The sequence below is a fragment of the Cygnus atratus genome, chromosome 5, assembly GCF_013377495.2.
Source record: "Cygnus atratus isolate AKBS03 ecotype Queensland, Australia chromosome 5, CAtr_DNAZoo_HiC_assembly, whole genome shotgun sequence".
NCBI lineage: Eukaryota > Metazoa > Chordata > Aves > Anseriformes > Anatidae > Cygnus > Cygnus atratus.
Genome location: NC_066366.1, coordinates 49,484,624 through 49,504,161, shown reverse-complemented (window position 1 = coordinate 49,504,161; position 19,538 = coordinate 49,484,624). Strand labels below are relative to the sequence as shown.

Here is a 19,538-nt window from a genome sequence, read left to right as displayed (position 1 = left end):
TTTAGGCAATCCTATTATCCAGGTTCTGTGGAATACCAGACATACTTTGTTCTCGGTTTGTCTAAAATTATTCCAGAAATATTTACCATCTTTCCAACAAACTCTGCATTTTTGATACTTACAAGTAAAATACCTATATCATTCTCCCAAACATCCACAACAAACATCAGCCAAAGGTAGAATTACAGAATGTTACTCTTTGTCAGAGTGTCTTTAAAGAACTGAGTCTTTTATGAAGATGGGCCTTGGCCTTTTGGCCTTTGCCTTATACATTGAACTTTTAGGTTTCATTACAGTGATACTCCTTTCTCATTAGTTACCACTGAATATAAGCTTCAGATTTCCATCTTCTGTGGTAAAAATAATTGTAGCAGGAAAGAGTTGAAATGTTTGCTTTTACCTTATGTTTTCAGCCAATTTCAAAGTGTCTCAAAAGTTTAACAAGAAGTGACAAAATGTACCTAAAGAATACCATCAGAGATAGTTGGTGACTGAGTATTTAAGCAGAGGACAAATATAATTTATGCAGAAGCAATGCAGGTATTGGTTTCACAACTCCATCAGTATGACCCAACCTTGTAGTGATCTAGAAAGAAAGAGAGCAAGCCTGCAGAATTTCTGCCAGAACAGTTTTCAGCTAGAAACTGCATTTCAGCAAAACCATTATTCATTACAGTTTATTGATGTTAATTAAATCTACGCAAATAATATTCAACAAAAATTTACTTCCAAGACTGCCATTAAACTGCTGAGAAATCAGAATCTACTCTCCTGGGATTTCAGCTAAGGTCTGCTCGTGCTGCCAGAAAAGAACAGTTATTGAATTTCCATGCTGAGTTTGCTGCTGCCAACAGGTTTGTTCATATAAACAAGTTAACTGAAAAGTCACCCATGTTAGGAAGAAAAACAGATTTAAAACCAGGGGTCTGGCAGACCTAAATGCTGGCCTCTGCCATTTGGCCTAAAAGAGTTACTTTTCAACTATCAGCAGGGAAAAAAAATAAAAAATAAAAAACAAAAATCTTTTTCTGTGAAGGTCAGTCATTAAAGTGTATGCACTGTCCTTCTTTCTTCCTTCCATATACACATTCCAAGAGAAACATCTGACCACCTGACTGGGTGACAGCTCTGTCCTCATTAGAAGATGATGGGATGATAACCTTGGTGGTTTGTTTTGGTTTGGTTTGTGTTGTTTTTTTTCTTCGTTGTTACTTTTTCCCCATATTTCCAGTAATTATCTTTTCTTCTGTGATGCTTTTGTGCAGGATGTCAATAATACCATAGAATGAGTTTGAAGAGATTTAGTTATTGTCTCTTCCAAGCTGCCCTGTTCCCAGGCTGTGCCTATCTTGCTTAGACTGTGAACTATGTGCAGAAGGGAGTATCTATATTTAGATTCTCCTAAAGCATAACTTTCTGTTACTAAACAAACAGTGAAAGAGCACAGTTCAGATCAGTCCTTTTCCCACATTCAAATTTTGTTCACAAGGATCCCAGCATTTTTGCGTAGATCAGGATAGAAATTTGGGGGGTGGCAGATAGGATATTCTTCGAGATTCAACGAATCTAAGCTTTCATTTAAGAAAAAAAAGTGTGTGTTTGTGTACGTGCATGTCTGTCTTCTCTTAGGAACCTCTTCCCTGTGTCCTGTTAGAGCTCAGGAATTAGCACATAGTCATCAACTCCTAAAATGCACTGCAAGAGACATACGTATAAGACATCCATCCACATGACGTGAGGGTTGATACCTTCTTAGCCACAGAAATGTTTGCAGACAATATAAAAAAAACAGAACTACCACTTCCCTGCAGAAGTATCAATATCTTCTTTTTTTCCAACCTCATTTTATTTGGTTCTTAAAAGCTTTATTATTTCTCATTTTCTAGGATAATCAAATCACCTAGTATTTAACCACTTCATAATGTTTTATTAACAGAAGATTCTGGACACTGTTTTGTCTCTCAACAGTACCTTTAGTGGTTTATTTTCAAAACTGTTCTACATATATTCTTTGTTTATACTTTATACTTTAAACCCACAATTTAGGTTTTTTTGGGGGGTATAAATAATGGAAAGGATTGTGTTGGGCACTTGAGGGTAACTGGTGCCTCAAAAAGTCACAGTCCTGTTTATTAATTCTCTTTGTTTAGTCTAACCAAAACCAACAGCTTTTACTCTTCTGGTACTATATTCTGTGTTTTAGTTGCTTATACAGTAGGTGTCTCTTCCAGATCCCTGGTGACTTGGTCTCTTTAGTATTCCTTCATGGTCCTTACAGAAAGAAAACCTAAACCTGGATGAGTAACAGACTTGTCCAAGGCAACAGAAAGCCTCAGTGTCGGAGTCGGGCTGAATGACAAAAGTATCTGATGGCTTTTCCTAGCGTTAGACCCGGAGAGCACCTTGTTATGCTTTCAAGGGCACTCAGAGCTGTCAGCTCAAGTGAAAGGCCAGGCCAACTGCCAGCATCTGGAAGGGCTTTCGTATAAATTTCATCATCTGGGAGTAAGTGGAGGGCTCCTGTTGTTGTTATGGACTTTAGTGGAAGAAAAAAGCAAGTTCAGTTCCCTGTAGTTGAGAAGTGGTTTATTATGTAAGACACCTTCACCTTGTTGTTTAACCAAATTTGTCTTTTTCTGAAGCGCGTGCTAGAGGCCTGTACCAGAAATTGTCACAGGGTCGGACCCAGAATGGAGCCATTTGAATGGAGATGTTAGCAACAGCTGGTGGTTACTCTCAAAGGGAGAATTTTGTTAATTTATTAGTTAGTGAACATTTGCATTTCATTTAACAAAAACACATTAAGCAGTATTAGCAAATTTTTCAAACAAAAGGTACTATGGTTGGTTTTGTTGTTGCTGTTTAGTTTTGTTTGTTTTCCTTACTGTGCAAAGTTTGTAACCTGCTACTCTTATATAAAATCAAATGAAATTTCAGGCTGTGATGTCTACATCAGCTCTATCGTTATGATAAAGCTCCAGGTGAGTATTTAAATGTCTCCATCTTAGCACACATATTGCTGCATTTGTCGGCGTTCTTACAGAGGTGATGTGTCTGCTTTTCCACACAAATATGTGTTCTGTTTGCCTTCTACCAACAGAATGTAAACATAACCATGACAATATGGACGTATTTACAAGGTAAAGAAATATGCTTGTAGGAGATGTTAACAAGTACAAATGCATCCAAAGCAACACTTTCTCGCCATGAAAACGTGTTTAGCTTCAATGTCTTGCTGAGTGTGTGTTTCTGCACTGCTTTGTGTAATAGGACGTACAGTACCTTCCTTGCAAATGGTGCCTCAACATAGTGCAGAGCTCGTTTGCATTATGCTCACAGTGTGCTGGGTAACTATCACCAGCCGAAGCATTTCACCAGCAAATTGCAGTAATGCAATGCAGTGCAGCACTGGTACTGTTTCAGTGGATTGTGATACAACCTAAAACCTGTCCTAATTTGGGTGTTGAAGTAGAGAAGTTACAATCTGGAGTTTTTTTCACTTTCAGTTCTTTCGCTTGTCTCTTTTTCACTAGCTAGTCAGTATAATTTTCAGGCTGTTTTGCTTTCATATGCATTTTCAGAGTGCTCCTGATAAAAGCCTTGGCAAAACAGTCTCACAAACAGCAGCAAGTCTTTAGCCTGATAACCACCATGATGCCATGCAGAGGGGGAGGATGAGAGTAAAATCAAGCAGACTGATATTTGCGTGGCTTTACACAGTAAAAATGCTTAGAAACTTAGTCAGCAAGCACTGGACTACTGGGTGAGAATAACCACGCTAACCTGGGAGGACCAGAAAGGACAGCAGAATGTAAGGTGTAGCTGCTGCTTCTCTGGAAATCTGCACAAATGTGACCCCAAAGCACCAACATTAGCCAAAAATATGACAGCTTTATCGCTGTAGGAAAGTCTGATACTTGGAAGCTCTCCATTCTCCAGCTGTGTGGAGTGATCATAAGCAAATCCTTTGAGACTATTGTCATTGAAGTAGAGATTATTAAAAGGGTCCAGCTTTGAATTCTTGTAAAATTGAGCATTTGGGATCTTTTGACAGGGTCCACATGCCTATTATATTTCAGTCTCCCCCTACTCCACCCTAATGCAGGCTTCATCATTACAGAATAGGTCATGGTTATACAATCATGATCAATTTCCTTGGCAGCTTCACAGATTTTATTGCAGAGTAGCCAAATTTTCACCCAAAACCACTATCAATTTTACCTTGAAGCGAACTGGTCTAACTTCTGTTTCTCTGGCTTATGAAACCACTTTCTAAAGAGAACTCTTCAGTTCAAGTCACTATAAAATAACTCCAGCATATGTGTTTGTGAGATTGAAAAATGGTGGAAGTATCAGAAAAAGGATGGAGGTTTATGAGGAAGATGTACTGTGCATTAGAAATGTTGCTGTTGCTTTGAACTATGTAGGTGAAAATACAGGAAAGCATTTTAGTGAAGGCTGAGGAACTGAGCCAGGAAAGACTTTTAAGTTATTTGGACTTTTTTGACAGAACAAGATGCCTGCCTCTACTAAAATTTCCTGTTCACCAGGGATCCAGGGCTGCAGAGCAGGTTTGTGGTGCAGGAAGCTGTGTTACTCAGTGAATAATGGTAATTTAAATAAGCCCCATGACATAAAAGGCATATGCATTTATGAATTTACATTATTATGATTATTATGCTATTAGGGAGAATTGTGCCCAACTGAATTTCTCTTCAAAAGTACATCTGTCAAGGAATACAAAACCATTATTGATATGACAGTGCTGAAAGACAGTACAAGGCAGGCTTTAGCTGGAACACTGCATGTGAGCACAAAGCAGCTGTGTTCTTTAGAGAATTTGTCTGCCTCGGCACCACGTCTGGTGCCTTTTGCCAAAAGGCCTTTTAGCCTAGTGGTTGAAACACTTTATGACAGCTCCTTGACATGTCCTGAGTCCTCCTCTCTCTAAATGGTGGCATGACTTATTTCCACCGCTTTAGCATGTTTTTCTCCCTCTCTGTTTTCTCCTGTCAGGTTGCCACTTTGAGCAAGTATCCCACATCACAGGCTCTGTGCAGAAAGAACCCTTACACGGGGTGCTTAGGGTTAGGAAAGGACATTCTTCTAACCCCCTCATCTGATTTCTTCAGATAGTTTTTCCAAATAAATAAACGAATACATAAATATATAAGTAATGTGTGTTATTTATCCAGGTACACATGGATTTGTTGCATAATTTCAAAAAAAAAAATAATCAGAGGATAGACCTCTAAGACATTGAACTCCTATATATGTTGGGGAGATTGCGTCCCCATGGAGAGAAAAGGTGCAACATGAGCTCACCCCTTATTAAATAGTGGGAATCCTTACAGGCCCAGGTTATTACAAACTCTGCATCCATGTGAAAAGCTTACTTCAGAAGTCACACCAGAAAACTGATGCACAGGGCGAGCAAGCTTTGAGGGAAGGGAAGATACCAAAGGGCAGCTTTGTAATTCAAGGCTGTTCAAGGCTGCTCTTGTATGAGGTACAGAGGCACAGAACCACTCAGAGCGTTTGCTGTGAGCCTGGCTAGGGAAGTGTCCCTTGCGCTGTCAGATGAGTAGCTGGGAAGCTCTGCCTGTCGAGGCAGTCCCCTAATGTCAGTACGGGGTTATAACATGGCCCACATTCGGGTGATCTCTTTGCCTATGTTTTATTTACAGGCTGATCGGCACTGAGGATGTGCTATAAGTTTAACAGCATGGTGTTGCAGCAAGTAAATATCAACAGAATTGATCATCCATGCAACTGTGTCTTACAGGGTCTAGGCAATTTAAAATATCTGGAAGTTTGTTATCTGAAACAAGCTGTATATCTTGGTTAACAAGCCTGGATATCTAGTAGAAGCTCAGGGCTATAACCAAATTGCGGTCTCAATTGACTATTCCTGCATTTTGTTTTGGTTTTGTTTGATTTTTTCCTTTTTATGCTACAGCTGCTCATCTCCTGCTTTCTGTAACTTGCTTGTCTCCTGAATTTCCAAGTCTCCTCTATATGACCTTCCTCTTCCTTCAGAAGGGCTGCATGTAGGAGGAGTTTGAAACAATATGGTACAGGACAGAGAATGTTGATAAGAAGAGATGTACATGCACAATTTAATCTTTGGATATGAGGTTGGTATTTTAGTGAGAAGGGAAAAAAAACGTCTTTTGGTCATTGAGTATTGACATGGAAGAACATTTCAGAATACAGTCCTTGTGGAGAAGGAAACAAAGAAGGGGATGACTGGCAGAACAAGACAGGCATTAAGCTCCTGCCTCCTGTGCAGGAGAAAGTAGAAAGTGTGTCTGTGCACTGCTGATTCCTAAGGATGAGTTGCTTGTAAGTGCAAAAATGAAGAGCACCTAACTCTCAGAAGGGCTTCCCCAGCTGTGTCTGCAGATTATCTGGTTGTAGCATCTTAAGTTAACTGCAGGATAGCTGTGGTATGACCTAAAGAACTCGTGAGTGTCTAGAGGCAGCCACTTTTGGTTAAGATTGAGGTTGTTTCCAAAAGCATTTCTGTATCTTGCTGACAAAGGCTGAGTTTGCTCTGTGAGGGCTTTGCAGGCAAAAATGAGGTTTGTCCTTCCACAACATGTTTGTATGCTGGAGATACTATCAAATGGATTGTTTTTTTTTTTTTAATATACTTCAGATAATTGACTTTGGACTGACATTGGCATGAGCTTTGGAACTGTTTTTTCTGTATCTATTCTTTTTGCATTTGTAAGCCTACACATCCTGGTAGTTTCTGAAAATATGAAAATTACCACTCTTCCCAGACAGCTAAAAAGACTGTTCCGAGACAGTTTCCTAATGTGAGCATGCGGAATCAGAAAACACAATGGTTTTGTGAAACTTGTGGCCTGTGAACTTTTAGTGAACTGTAAGGAAGCATTAAAAAAAAAAAACAGGAAGGGGGTCCTCAATCTTTGAAGGCCTAAGCATGAAAAGAAAGTGCAAGTGATGGTGTGGCAGCGCAGGCCACATCAGGCTTTATCTTTCCTGTTTTCTCCATTTTAGCAGTTTGAAATATTCAGCTGTAGCCACAAACAACTTCTGGAAGTGAAGGACCACTGGAGTGAGGATATGTGCTTTAGATCCTCTGGAACAATGTGGACTTAACGCAAGAGACAAAGACAAATGCATATGGGATAATAATGGTAGGATACATACATGTCAGGTCCCTTTATACATATGAGTTCTGTATCCATGCCAGTCTTACTTAGAGGCGTCATTTTAAAACTGGTTGCATTGTTTTAAAAAGTAAAACATTCTAGCAACACACAATTTGATTTTTTTTGTTGATGGAAAGATGTCTCATTTTGCTAGAAGCATGCTCCCTGGAATGGTCATATGGACTTAAAGCTACCTGGTTAAAAATATAGGACCTATAACCCAAGTAACTCTCTTAACATGAAGACTGTAGGTAGAGAAAGCTTCAGTCCAGCCTAATCCTTATCGAAGCCTCAGTCTGAATCTGATGCACTGTCAGGTTACCCAGATTCTTCAGAGAATAGTCTCCGGACTCGCTTACAGATGTGGTCTGAATGATTTTAATGATTTGATCAGTTGAGTAAATCTCCCCATGTATCTCTAATTGTACCAGCATGAAAGAGGTCACAAACATCATTCCTCTGTAACTTACTCCCATATGAGAAGGCAAAAGAGCTACAGCAACGTACGTCAGTGCAGTTTGGAGCCACACTTGGGATTTGACTTACAAACGTAATTCAGTTCAAAACATCTACTCCAACTGGCATAATTATACTGTTACAGGATTTCGTCATCTTTTGCATCTTGTCTGCATGCTTTCTTGTGGTTTTCGATTCTTTGTTTACAGATGATACGCTTTCTTTAGCTTATGAGGTCAAAACGAAGCCTGCACGCAAAGAGCTACAAGCGAAGTGACCAAACTTGGCAGCCGGACCCTTTCTTAGTTTCCCACAGCTTGTACATTCACCAGAGCCCAAAATAGCCAAGCTCCTGAGATGCACATACAGTAAGAGATACTGCCTATAATGGTGGTTTTGTTGCAGTTTTGAAAAATAAAAACAACAACAAAAAACCCCCACCACACTCTGTTTTCAGTACTGGAACATAAGAGCTTGCTGGTGTAACCCAGCAATCCAAGTGAGCAGCGTTCTGCTGGGGCTGGCGAGAGTTAGCTCAGGGGTCCCTGAATGGCACTGCATTGGCCCACACAGATGCTGTCACCTTCCAGGCTTTATTACTGCCCTCTTCTGAATGCTTTTGAGCCCTTAGAGCTGAATTCCCTCTTCTGCTCTTTCTACAAGATCCCAGAAATACTGATGAGTCTCAACCAATGTTCACCAATCTTTCTTTGCTTTATGAAATCAAAATACTGCAGTTTTTTGCAGCATAGGTTGTTGTTGTATAGAACTGCATAGGTTGTTTGGGGAGTAAGGGAGGAGTCGTACGGGTGAGCACCATGCTTTCACCATCCTCTTCTGCTGCTGTTAAAATGGGATTGCCACCAAGCGAGGCAGCTCTTTGCTTTCTCCTCCTGGCCTCCTTCTTCCAGCCCCTTCACTGCCTTCTGCCACTATAACTATACTTGTGCCACTACAAACAGGTATGGCAATGCAGATGGGGAATTGATTTGGTTTTGACTAAGACTAAAATATTTTTGTCTACCTTGAATTTATTTTAGTCTAAACAGTTCCCAGCTCCCTGCTTCTGTTTCCCGTGAAGAGGGGCACGGCAGGAAGAGAGAACAAGTGGTTGTTTCTGGAGGGACTGCTGCTCTCAACAGCAACGCCTGGCTTAGTTAACTGTAAAATGACAGTTTGATTTCCAGCTAGCAAGGCTAATCCCCCTGTGCTGTCTGCGGGGACAATAGGCCATTCAGAGAGATGGAGCTGGGCTGAATCAGCCACTAGAGGGGCCTCCCTCCCGTGACCGGCTGTACAGGAGCACTACAGGGGCTGGCTGAAGTTTGTGTCTCTACTGGAGTTAGGCACTGCGATTTGGAATACAAAAATCAGAAATGAGCTTTCATCCCTGAGTACTGACTTTCACTGGCTTGTCATTGAAAAGCTGCCGGTCCAGAGTACATTTGGATGTTTTCAGACAACAGCAGAGTTTTGCCAGAATGTAAGCAAAAAACAACCATAAACCGGAAAAGCTCTGCTTCCCTCACAGGCGTCCTCTACTAACCACTGCAAAAGAGGTCACACCTGGCCTTTTTACCAGTCTTGCAGTAATGAATCTGTTGTGGATGCGGCAGAGGGCTGAGCAAATGGTAGCCCGCCATGCCTCTCGTTCACGTCTCTCCAGCTGCCTCACTGGTGAGGACCAGCCCCAATGCTGTGCAACACCAGGGCTCTCCTTTACATCCCTCAAAGCCAAGGAGAAGCTGCAGTGCGGTCTGTGCAGGGTTTTGTCGTGCTCCCTCCTGCCTAGAGACATGTTCCAGCAGTGCCTTGTCAGCACGTCACCCGACCCAGTGGTTGGACTGGCTGGAGAAAGCGAAGGCCTCTCCTGGCACTGAAGGCTCAGCCCTTCCTCTTGGCTATCTGCAGCAGAGTAACATCTGCCCTGCAGACAGAAAGGGCGTTAAAATAAAACAGAAAAAAGCTAAACTGCAGGCAGTGAAAATAACATCACCTTCTTTTTTCCACTCACCGTTAAAGATCCAGCCGTGGCTTCTACCAGGTGATGAGACAATTGTTCTTAATCATTCATTGAGAAAATATACTTCAATAACTAGCGAAACGAATGGAGATGCCTCATCTTATTCCAAAGTGAACTCCCATGGAATTTCTCTGACTTGTACCACGTGGCAAGTGTCCAACCTTATCTGAGCCCCTGTATGTGTTGAAAGGGACAGAAGATAAGGTGTGAGAGGTTCCACCTAAAACAAGGAAACCTGCTTTGACCTGCAGCTGAAGCTAAGATGAAGAGGAAGATAGTTCTGACTGCTGGAGGGCTTGAGATCTTAATCAGCCCTCACCCCTTTAATTAGCATGAAGCAGCTCATGAGTTGCAGCTTACAGCATCAGGCCGTAGAAAATCGCAGGAATAATCAGCCTGCTCCTGATGAGGAATTGGGTAAACATTACCCTGGGGCTTCGTGTGGTCACAGGTTTGGCATTGCCTGAACTGGCTCTGCAATGTAAACAGAGGATTGTAACGTATTTAGCAACATTATGCAGCAAAGCACAGTGCAGTGGCTCACCATTTGAAATATATTTCTCACATCTGAAATTGTTCAAGGGTTAAGATTTAAAAAAAAAAAAAGGGCTGTTTGAAAGGGATTTAAAGCTCTCTCTTTTCTAGGATTGAATCTTATCTCTGATATACGTCATTTAATTTTGCCTAAACTGGAGCAAAACAAATTCCTGCTTTGTAGCTCCTGTTTCATTTCTATAAGAGCCAAGAATGCTTAACACCTCTGAAAACCTGCTCTCCCATATCTGGAAAGAAGTTCATAAATCTTTCTGTCTCTGCAGACTGTGATTTAAATTGGTCTGAAACTGACATTTCTTAAAGAAAAAAAAATCAGAAAGAAATCATTTAGGAAGATGGCTTCAATTATGTCATGTTTCAATGCATCCATATTCCATTATGATATAAATATGAATCTTGAGCTTAATATGCCAACGCAAATCATAATAAAGTCTAAAAATAAAGCCAGTGAAGTGATAGCTGAAATAAAGCATTGATTTGAAAAGAGAAAACAAACTGTTTCAGGATTCTTACTTTATTTTGATAACGTCTGATTAAGCCCTGTATTGAGTTACACATTTTCCTGAAGTTACCATGCTTTCTTGAAATGTATAAAAGTCAGTGAAACATTTTGCAGCAGAAACCGTGCTACCAACATCCATCTACTGGTTCCAATTATATTTATGAACTGTGCAAAAATACGTGAATATGACTCAGATCGTGTGCTCCAAAAAAAATAAAGGTTTCGCCGTATTAGCGGCAAATAATTTGATTAGCTGAAGTAGAAAAATAAAGATTTATTATTCAAAGCTCCTGCAAATGGACAAGGAGCACTACTTTATAGGTTTTCCAACAACTTCAGTGCGAGCTGTTTGTAGGCGACTCCACTCCCCGCATACCTTCAAATATACCCTTGGCTTAGGATGACTTCACTGTTAATGTAAATAACGAAAGGAATGTAAAACGGTCTCTACCTACTCCCTAGGTCAATGACCCCCTTCGTGTTTCTTAAGGCTTCCCTGGCTTTACCCCTTCCTTCCCTCGAACGGACGCTCCCACCAGGTTTCTGACGAAGTTGTGAGGCCGCACTCGCCGTGGCCCTGTGAGTCAGCACAACGCACCGCCAGCAGCCAGAGCCGCGCAGCGCTCACAGCAGCACGGCCCGAGAGCATCGCCCGCGCCTCAGGTGCTGCCAAACCCCCGCGAAGGAATTACTCTTCCACCCCCGAAGAGAGAAAACCAAAACCGAAGCACAAGTCACCCCACAAGCATTCGGGCTGGGTGATATTCGTTTCAGACTGAGGGGAGAAAGAAGGGATGGAAAATAATGCTCGGGCTGTGAGGTACCACAGTAACTCAGACTGAGATATTCTTCAGCTGGAATCAAAGGCAGAGCAGCTGCCAAGGCATTTAGGAATGCACCCCTCAAAAAAAAGGGGGGGGGGGGAGGAATGCCAGCTCGTGCTGGTGCTCAACCAGCATGAAAAAAAGAAGTTAAAGAAGAAATTGTTGTTATTGAAAGTTCTGCGTAAACCCTTCCAGACGCTTGCCAAGTGCTGGCAGAAGGCAGACCCTCGGCTGTGCGACGAGAACTCACGTCTTGACTTATTTTAGTTATTTTTGCCGTGAAGGACGCAGCTCCGCCGCCACACCGCCCCGGGCAGCTGCGGGCACCCCCGCCCCGGCACCCACGCCGGGGGCTGCGGGGCGGGCCCGGCCGGGCCGCCCGGGGCGGGGCCGGGGCCGGGGCCGGGGCGGAGGGAGGGACGAGGAGGAGGAGGAGGAAGTGGAGGCGGTTGCGAATAGCGGGCAAATGGGGAGCTGAGCGGCTGCAGCAGCACCGCGCAGCAGCAGCAGCACCACCAGCAGCAGCAGCAGCAGCGGAGCTGAGCTGAGCCGAGCCGAGTCGAGCCGAGCCGGCGGCGGGGTTCGTGCAGGCGGGGTCCGTGCAGGGGGGCGGCCCGGGCTCGGCACGGTTCGGCTCGGCTCGGCTCGGCTCGGGGGCGGCGGTTTCGTGCCGGCTGGGCTCTGCTCTGCTCGGCTCGGCTGGGCTGGGCTCTGGCTGGCGGCAGGGGCACGCCGTGGCCCGGCCGGGCTCGCTGCCCGCCGTGCGGGGCAGGGCCTGCCGCGGCCGGCTCGCTGCGGCGGCGCGGTGCTGGGTCCTCCCTCGGCAGAGCCGTCTGATTGCTCTCCCTTTCTCTCTCTCTCTCTCTCTTTTATTTTTTATTTTTTGTTTTAAATTTAAAGCCGTCGCTCCGCGGACGCCGAGTGCGAGCAGCAGCAGCAGCAGCAGCCGCCGGGGCGCCCGGGAGCAGCGCGCCCGGCACCATGCAGACCTTCCTCAAGGGGAAGCGGGTGGGCTACTGGCTGAGCGAGAAGAAGATCAGGAAGCTCAATTTCCAGGCCTTCGCCGAGCTCTGCCGGTAAGCGGGCTGCACGGCGCCGGGACCGGGGCCTGCGCCCTCCCGGGCGGCTGCGGGGCGCTTTGGGGCCGCCCCAGAGCCCTGCCCGGCCCTCGGTCGGGGCTCGGCGGCTCCCGCAGCCCGGCCGTCGCCGGGACGAGCCCGATGAGCGGGGGTAACTTTCCGCCGTGTGTGTCCCGGCCCCTCGGGAGCCCGGGTTGAGCTGGGACGTGGAGGAGGCGGCTGGAGCGGGGTAACTGTGGCTGGCGTGCTCCCCGAGGTGCGCGGCGGTTTGAGAAGCTGTAATTGGGCTTCATCGGGGGAGCTGAGAGGATCACACACGCGGTGCGTTGCACAATCGGTTTTATTATTGAAGTGTAAGCGTGAACTTCATGTGGGTCCAAGGTCTCGTGACACATGCATTATAGCCTCTGAAGAACAGTTTTGTCTTATTTCATTCCATTACTACATTTATATCAAGGATACAAAATAAACTTTGATAATTGAAAATGTCCTAAGTCATCATCTTTATAATTTCTGTAAAGTCTGCTCAGACTTTGCAGAATACATTTTATAAGACTTCAGGTACGCTTTATTAAGGCATGTCGTGCTAAAAACAGCAGTGCGCGCATTCTGAATTCCTGCTGGCAGCACTGGCTCTTCTCTGTGAAGATGAAGGAGGCACAAGAAGCAGGAAACTATTTTGAGAAAGTAGCAGAAGCTTTTGCATCAGCCTGTGTTCTTGGCATTCTGTATCTGCTCTGTCAAACCTCAGCAAAACTTACCAGATTTTCTTAAAATATAGAAAGGACCTCAAGTTCTGGTTTAATGTCTTTTTAAATTTCATGTGGTTCTCCAAACAAAATACTTCCGGAAGAGCAATGCCAAGTTCTGAGCCTGCCGAAAAGATTATTTTTTTTTTTTTGTGATGCTTGAAAATACACTTTAACCTCTAATAAGCGTTAGAGAAATGTTGTTGTTGTTAGGGCCTTGATGTTGGGTATAGGTTGGATTTCATAAGCAGAAACTAAGAGGAATCTTAGAAAGTACATAGCTAGTTTCTCATAGTTATTTGCTTTTCATTCCTGGTATCGTATGCGGTACTTTATGTTTAGGAATCTCCAAAGGTGACTTTCCGTCCTCCGCTGTTCTTGCTTCTCTTTTTGACTATATGCCTTGCTTTACTTTCTCTACTTCAGAAATTCTTTATGCTTATGTTTCATAATGTAGATACACAATTTCTTTGTGTATTGTACAAATTTATTAATAGTTTTAAGTCCTGGCAGTGCTATGAAAATTGACCCCAAAGTGTCTCTCTTGCTACGCTTTCCCAATTTTGTGATGCAAATTAGGCTACCTTACTCTGTACAAGTTAAGCTTGCTTTGAATACCATTTGCAGATGTTGGATAGATATGTCTATTTGATCATGCTTCAATTATTTTCTTTTAAAAAGCACTTAGTATTAGTCTGTTTGTAGAAGCGGAGTTAAGTGTTGGGTTTAAAGATCAATGCAGTTGCTGGAGCAAGTTGCTTTGTCGTCCATCCTGGTAACTTCCATTGATACCAGTGGGAAGCCATGTTCATTTAGGCAAAGATTTCGTGCATTTTATGCATAATATCTACTTGATTACTTGTGTATTTATATGATTTTATTGCAGCAGAAAAAGTAGTGCCAAGCTCAACATACATCTTACCAGAAATATTGTGCATAGTAGGAAATAAGGCAAGTGTACTCATTCCTGTACAGTGATTCATGCGTTAGAGTGGACTGTGTGTCTGTCTGTCTACTCTATGTATTTTATGGTGACTGTTACTGGGATTTTATTTGCCTGTTGCCTAGGGATATACTTTCTGGATGACTACAAAGTTCAGTTTTGTTTGTACGAGTTTGCAATGAAGCAGTTATATAACCCAGGAAAGTAACAGAAGACGCCTAATGAACTCCTCAAGTGTGCTGTTTTTAGACCCAGAGTATTGTTGAGATAAGAAAAGTCTTCAATTTTTTGTAGTCTGCCAGCGCAGCCAGTTCTAGTGTGAGGCACCGGTGCCATAGAGGGATTAGGGACAGATATTTGAAAACCAGCTTGAGCCATCCTCTGGGAGACGGTCTAAGTGCTGAACCACTTTCACAGGAGTGGTTTCAGGTTTTGTCTCCAGCAGTACTCCAGAACTGAAACACTATGAAAAACGCTAGCTGAAACAAGATGTGAGTGAGCGTGAGTGCACCAGCAATGAAGGTGCTGCTCTGGGGCACAGGCAGCCCTGTCTTCAGGTCTGTGCTCCGCAGAGACTGGGCAGGTCCCTTAGTGCTGTCCTGGTGTTTGTATCCAGCTTTGATGTGCAACCTAGGCTAGGGTTTGGTAGGTTTCCCTGTTAAATTTTGGCATCTGAATCCTTCCAAGCAGTTTTGTGGAAAAAAAAAAAAATTGGAAAAATTGTAGGCGCCTGCTTTCTGGTTTTTTGTTTGTTTGTTTTTAATTTTTGCTTTGTGATACAAATCTCCTCAGGTGCGTAGGTCTGGAACAGCCTGTCCTGCCTGAACACAGTGTCTGGGACGTTTGCCTAAGCTTTGTATTCACAAGGTAACAGGCCTTGTATTGAGGGCCTTTGAGCTCACCTGTGCTTGTGGTCCTCACTGTGGCACACTAGCGACGTCCTGCCAGGGCTTTATTCTTCACGGAGTGTAACAGCCTTGTCTGTGCCTCCCAGACGTCGCCTGAGGAGATGAAAGCAGTGGCTGTGGTGGTATCTGCCTCCACGTTTATAGCCCAGGCAGTGGTTCCCAATTTGGGTTGCGTCCCAGTGCAACCCTTAATGCTTCCACAGCCCTGGGGCTGTGCTCGGAGAGTTGCTGACCCAGAGGACAGAGCGCTTGCCTGGGGAAGCTGGGTTTGAGCCTGCAGCTGTTACCTCCCGAGGGAGGCTGAACCTGGGTCAGGGACCGGGCTCGCTCCTGTCCTCCTTCTGGACCTGCCACCGCGCCACGGGACAGTCACCCTGCTTGTGTCTGGCCTCTGCTTCCCACACCGGTTTTCAGTTCCGCCCAGCGACTGCTTTCTGCCTAAGCTGTCCGCACTGCAAGGCTTCTGCGTTCCTCAGCGTGCGGTGTCGGTGGGGAGGAGCGCGCCCCTGTGTCAGCCTCGCCGGTACCACGACGCTCCCCTGCGAGCTGTGGCGTGGGGCTGAGCTCCTCTGCGCAGAGCAGGCCTCTTGCTGCCTCGCTCAATTTGTTAGTCAGGAGGCGATTAAAGAAGCTACTGCTGCCAAGTTGGCCTCTGCTTTTGACTGAAAGCTGCTAGGTCGCCGTGCTTTGTGTGGGGTTGGGTACCCCCTGCATGTTGGCATATGTGCCGCACCTGCAGCTGCGCGGCCAGGCCCCCCGCGGCTGTGGCGTGTGGATCCCTGGCCTCTGCGTCTCCCGCCTGCTTTCATTGGAGCCGCGGCGTTCAGCTCCACCAAGGCATGGCACGGTTTCAAAGCTTTAGGTAGCTGGCTCGTGGTAAAATGCAGAGTATCTGTGGCCTGCTAAAAAGTCAGGCGAGCTTTCTAGGGACTCCTAAGTGAGAAGTTAGGAGCGTGTGGTGTGAAAATGTAGTTCTGGTGTTGTCATGTGTGCTGCTGCTGCTGCTGAAAGGAACAGTTCCCCCTTCTTCCAGCTGTTTGGCCTTATCCACTGTCTCACGCTGGTTTTAGTGGTTATGCAGTTGGCAAAAACTTTCAGTCCAGTCTGTTCCCTGCTCCTCTTGTTGACATTGAAATGATGGTCTCTGTGCAGGTTGCGTGAGCACTAGGGCAAGCTCAGGGAAATGGAGATGCCCCGTTCCATTACTGAGGTGACAGGACTGTGGAGTGAGCTGCAGTTTGTGGTAAAGGCTCCTGTAGACTGTTCTTTTTTTCTGCATAGATGTACTGCCAGGCCTCCTTGGATGTTGTGAGTAAAGAGACTCATGCCATATGAGGAGGGTAGTACAGTAGTAGTACAGAAAAATGCTTCTATCTGTTTGAAAAATGAGTTGTATATGTTTGGCACCAGTTCAGATTAGTGAGGTGTGGCTGTTTACAAGGGGCTGTTGCCTCTATAAAAGCCTCCATTTCCTTGGTAGCTGTTCTGTGTGTCATCAGTTAATATTGCCTCTTTGGGGCCATGAAGATGTGAGGCAGTAAAGTTATGGCTACGTGAGTACGTTATAGTGCTATAAGGTGAAGTGACATGCCCAAGAGGAGATAACTTAAAGTCACCCCATTAGGAATTATAAGATACTTCTCAGTTATTTGGGGAAAAAGCATTCACATGTGCACCTCTTAAGTTCCCGTGGAAGTGTGGTAGCTTTCCTGTGTAACTGTGTAGGTTCTGAGTCAGTTTATCCTCTTTATAGCGCGTAGAAAATGAATAGCAAAGGAGTTGAAGAGTTGCCTGAAGATGTAATTTGTGTCATGATAAATCCTGCAGTTTGACAGACAGCAGAGCTGTGCTTGTTCATCTTAAAGTCCAGATTATTTATGGTCAGATTTTATTGTGCAGTGTTTTTCCACCGAAGAGTGAGGGCCTGGAAGGAACAATTTCTCAGGAAATTCTAGAAATTCTGAGAAAATCAAATTCTGATCATAACGGAAGAAAATTTAAGTGAAGTAATAAGGAATACCTTCTGGTAAAGCCTTGTCACCTTGATCTATAGAGAGCAAGCTGAACTGTCAGCCCCCCTTGAGAAATCATCTGTGACAAACTGATTGCATTCATTGACACATGAAAGTAAGGCTTCTTGATCTGGTTTGGATTCCTAGGTGCTACCTGCTGCTGAGGGCTGTTCTGAAACTTGAGCCTGTGTTTGTGAATAACTACCTGCATCAGTTCAGTGCTTCTTGGTTTTGGTTTTATGCAAGGGGATACGCTTTTCTTTGGGTGTGCAATTCCTGTTAGAGCTTTTCATCCTGAAGACCATTTGACAGTATGACAGATCACTTTTTTTTGTTTGTTTTAATTTGTTATGTTGAAGCTATTCTGATGTTGCTACTAAATCAATCTGCTGAACATAGCATCCAATTATTTTTTACCTGGCAAAATATTAATGTGTCTTATTTAAATTTTTGTCTGACTCGATCTTGCTCTTTCTCATTTTTTCTTTTTTCTTCAAGCTAAGTTGGTTCTTCAACCTGCTTCTTCCCATTTTGTGTCTGTGGTAAATAGTTCAGCTGTCTTTTAGCATGTATTAGAAGCTATTCTGTTTAGTAAATCAATGCCATAAAATGTATAAACAGTGCTGTCAGTGCTATAAGTCTGTATGGCTCTTTCTTTTCTAGACTTTATACATGGTCCCTTTTGCAGCATGACCTGTGCACAAGAACCTAAATATGAGCTTTGAGATAGACTTAAGAATAACGCTGGTCTGAGGACATTAAATTAATCCGTTTCTTTATATTGCAGGCTGTGAGGTATATTGCGTATTTTTTCCAAGAAGAACTTGGCGGGGGAGGGGGGGAGGGAGCGTTCTTTAACCCCAACTCACTGTTAATCACTAAATACAACTTTTTTAAAACTCATGGCTTGTGCCAGTTAACTTTTACATTCTTAAAGGCCATAAAATAAAATGTATGTGCATCGATCAATAGCTCCCATTGTTGCTTGTGTTAGGCTGAAATACTGTCATAGAATGGCTTGGGTTGGAAGGGACCTTAAAGATCTAGTTCCATCCCCCAATGGATATCACGAGAAGCAACCAGGGGCCGGATGGGTGGGTATGTTTTTTTTTGTTTTTCTTTTTTTGACATCAGCTCTAACAAAATCTCCCAACTAGCTAAATGATAAAATTTATAATAAGCCATGAAAACATGTTGAGGGTAGTAGTAAAAAAATGTGTGTTTCTTAGAGGAAAAGTTCGGTGTGGTTTTGGGTTCCTGTTTCTTCTTCCATTAGCCTGTAGAGGAGGAAACGTGGCATCCCAGAATAACTGGGTGTATGTGCATTTTCTCCCTCAGAGAGCCCTGATTGACAGGCATCCCTCTCGTGAAAAGCTTTCTGTGTTATGCCTGCAGAACTGTTTCATGGGAACACGACGCCCAGCTGCGCGGCAGCAGAGGCGACTGTAACAATCACTGCTTTCATGGTGACTCTGTTTCGTGATCTAGCAATCATTTACCTTGGATTCAGGAAGTCTGTGTCCTCCCTGCGGTACATCCCCTTACCACAGCCTGCGTGAGATGATACGCAGCAAGGAACAACAATAACCTCGGTCAGGTGGCAGAGAAAGATCTGGATTCTTCTGCAGATTGCAAGCTGAATACAAATTGACGGCGTTGCCAAAAAGCAAATGTCACGATGGGGTACGTAAGCTGGAACATGGCCTGCCAGGCACATGGTGTATCCATCCTGCATGGCGCTGATAAGGCTGCTGCTTACCCTGCCTTTGGTTTGGGACCCCGTGTTTCAGGGAGAAGGCAGGTCAGCTCTAAGTGTCCACAGGAGAGCAGTGAGAAGGATTGGAGGTCTTGGAAATGCAGTGAATAGTACTGTGGTATTCAGCATAAAGAACTGGGCGGATCTTTGGACACTTTAAAAAACTGCTGTAGGGGAAAAAGAGCATGGTGTATTCCTGGTTCCATTATGGGTAAAGCAAAAAGCAGTGAGCTTCAATTACACCAAGAAGGAGGAATGCTAGGATTTGGAAAAAGTACCCTGATTATCTATTTAGGCAGCAAAGTTTGTTGCTCAGAACTTCTAAGAAGGGTTTGGACAGACATGTTGGGAATGACACGAGCCTGTGGTTCTGTTTCAGGGCAGAGATGCTGACCTCTCCTCATGTCACTGCTGCGGCTTTGTCCAATCCGTATTAGTGCAGAAATTGTCCAAGAAAAAGTTCTTTGTGTACCTTAAGTGGTCTGAAGAACCTTTACTACTTCAGCAGTCATGACTTGGGAAGCCCAGAGATGAGGTCTAAATGCAT

General features: G+C 44.2%; 1 protein-coding gene across 2 annotated transcripts in view; it reads left to right on the top strand.

Moving 5' to 3' along the window:
* Positions 1–11,975: 11,975 nt before the first annotated feature.
* Positions 11,976–19,538, top strand: part of ITPK1 (inositol-tetrakisphosphate 1-kinase) — a 143,084-nt gene continuing 135,521 nt past the window's right edge. Inside the window, exons 1-2 of one of the 2 annotated variants that reach the window (XM_035539324.2) lie at positions 11,976–12,139; positions 12,445–12,620. In XM_035539324.2, the coding sequence (XP_035395217.1) occupies positions 12,526–12,620 (95 nt within the window). In that variant the 5' untranslated portion in view covers positions 11,976–12,139; positions 12,445–12,525. The remainder of the gene's footprint in view (positions 12,140–12,444; positions 12,621–19,538) is intronic. The other variant, XM_035539323.2, reaches the window with a different exon arrangement.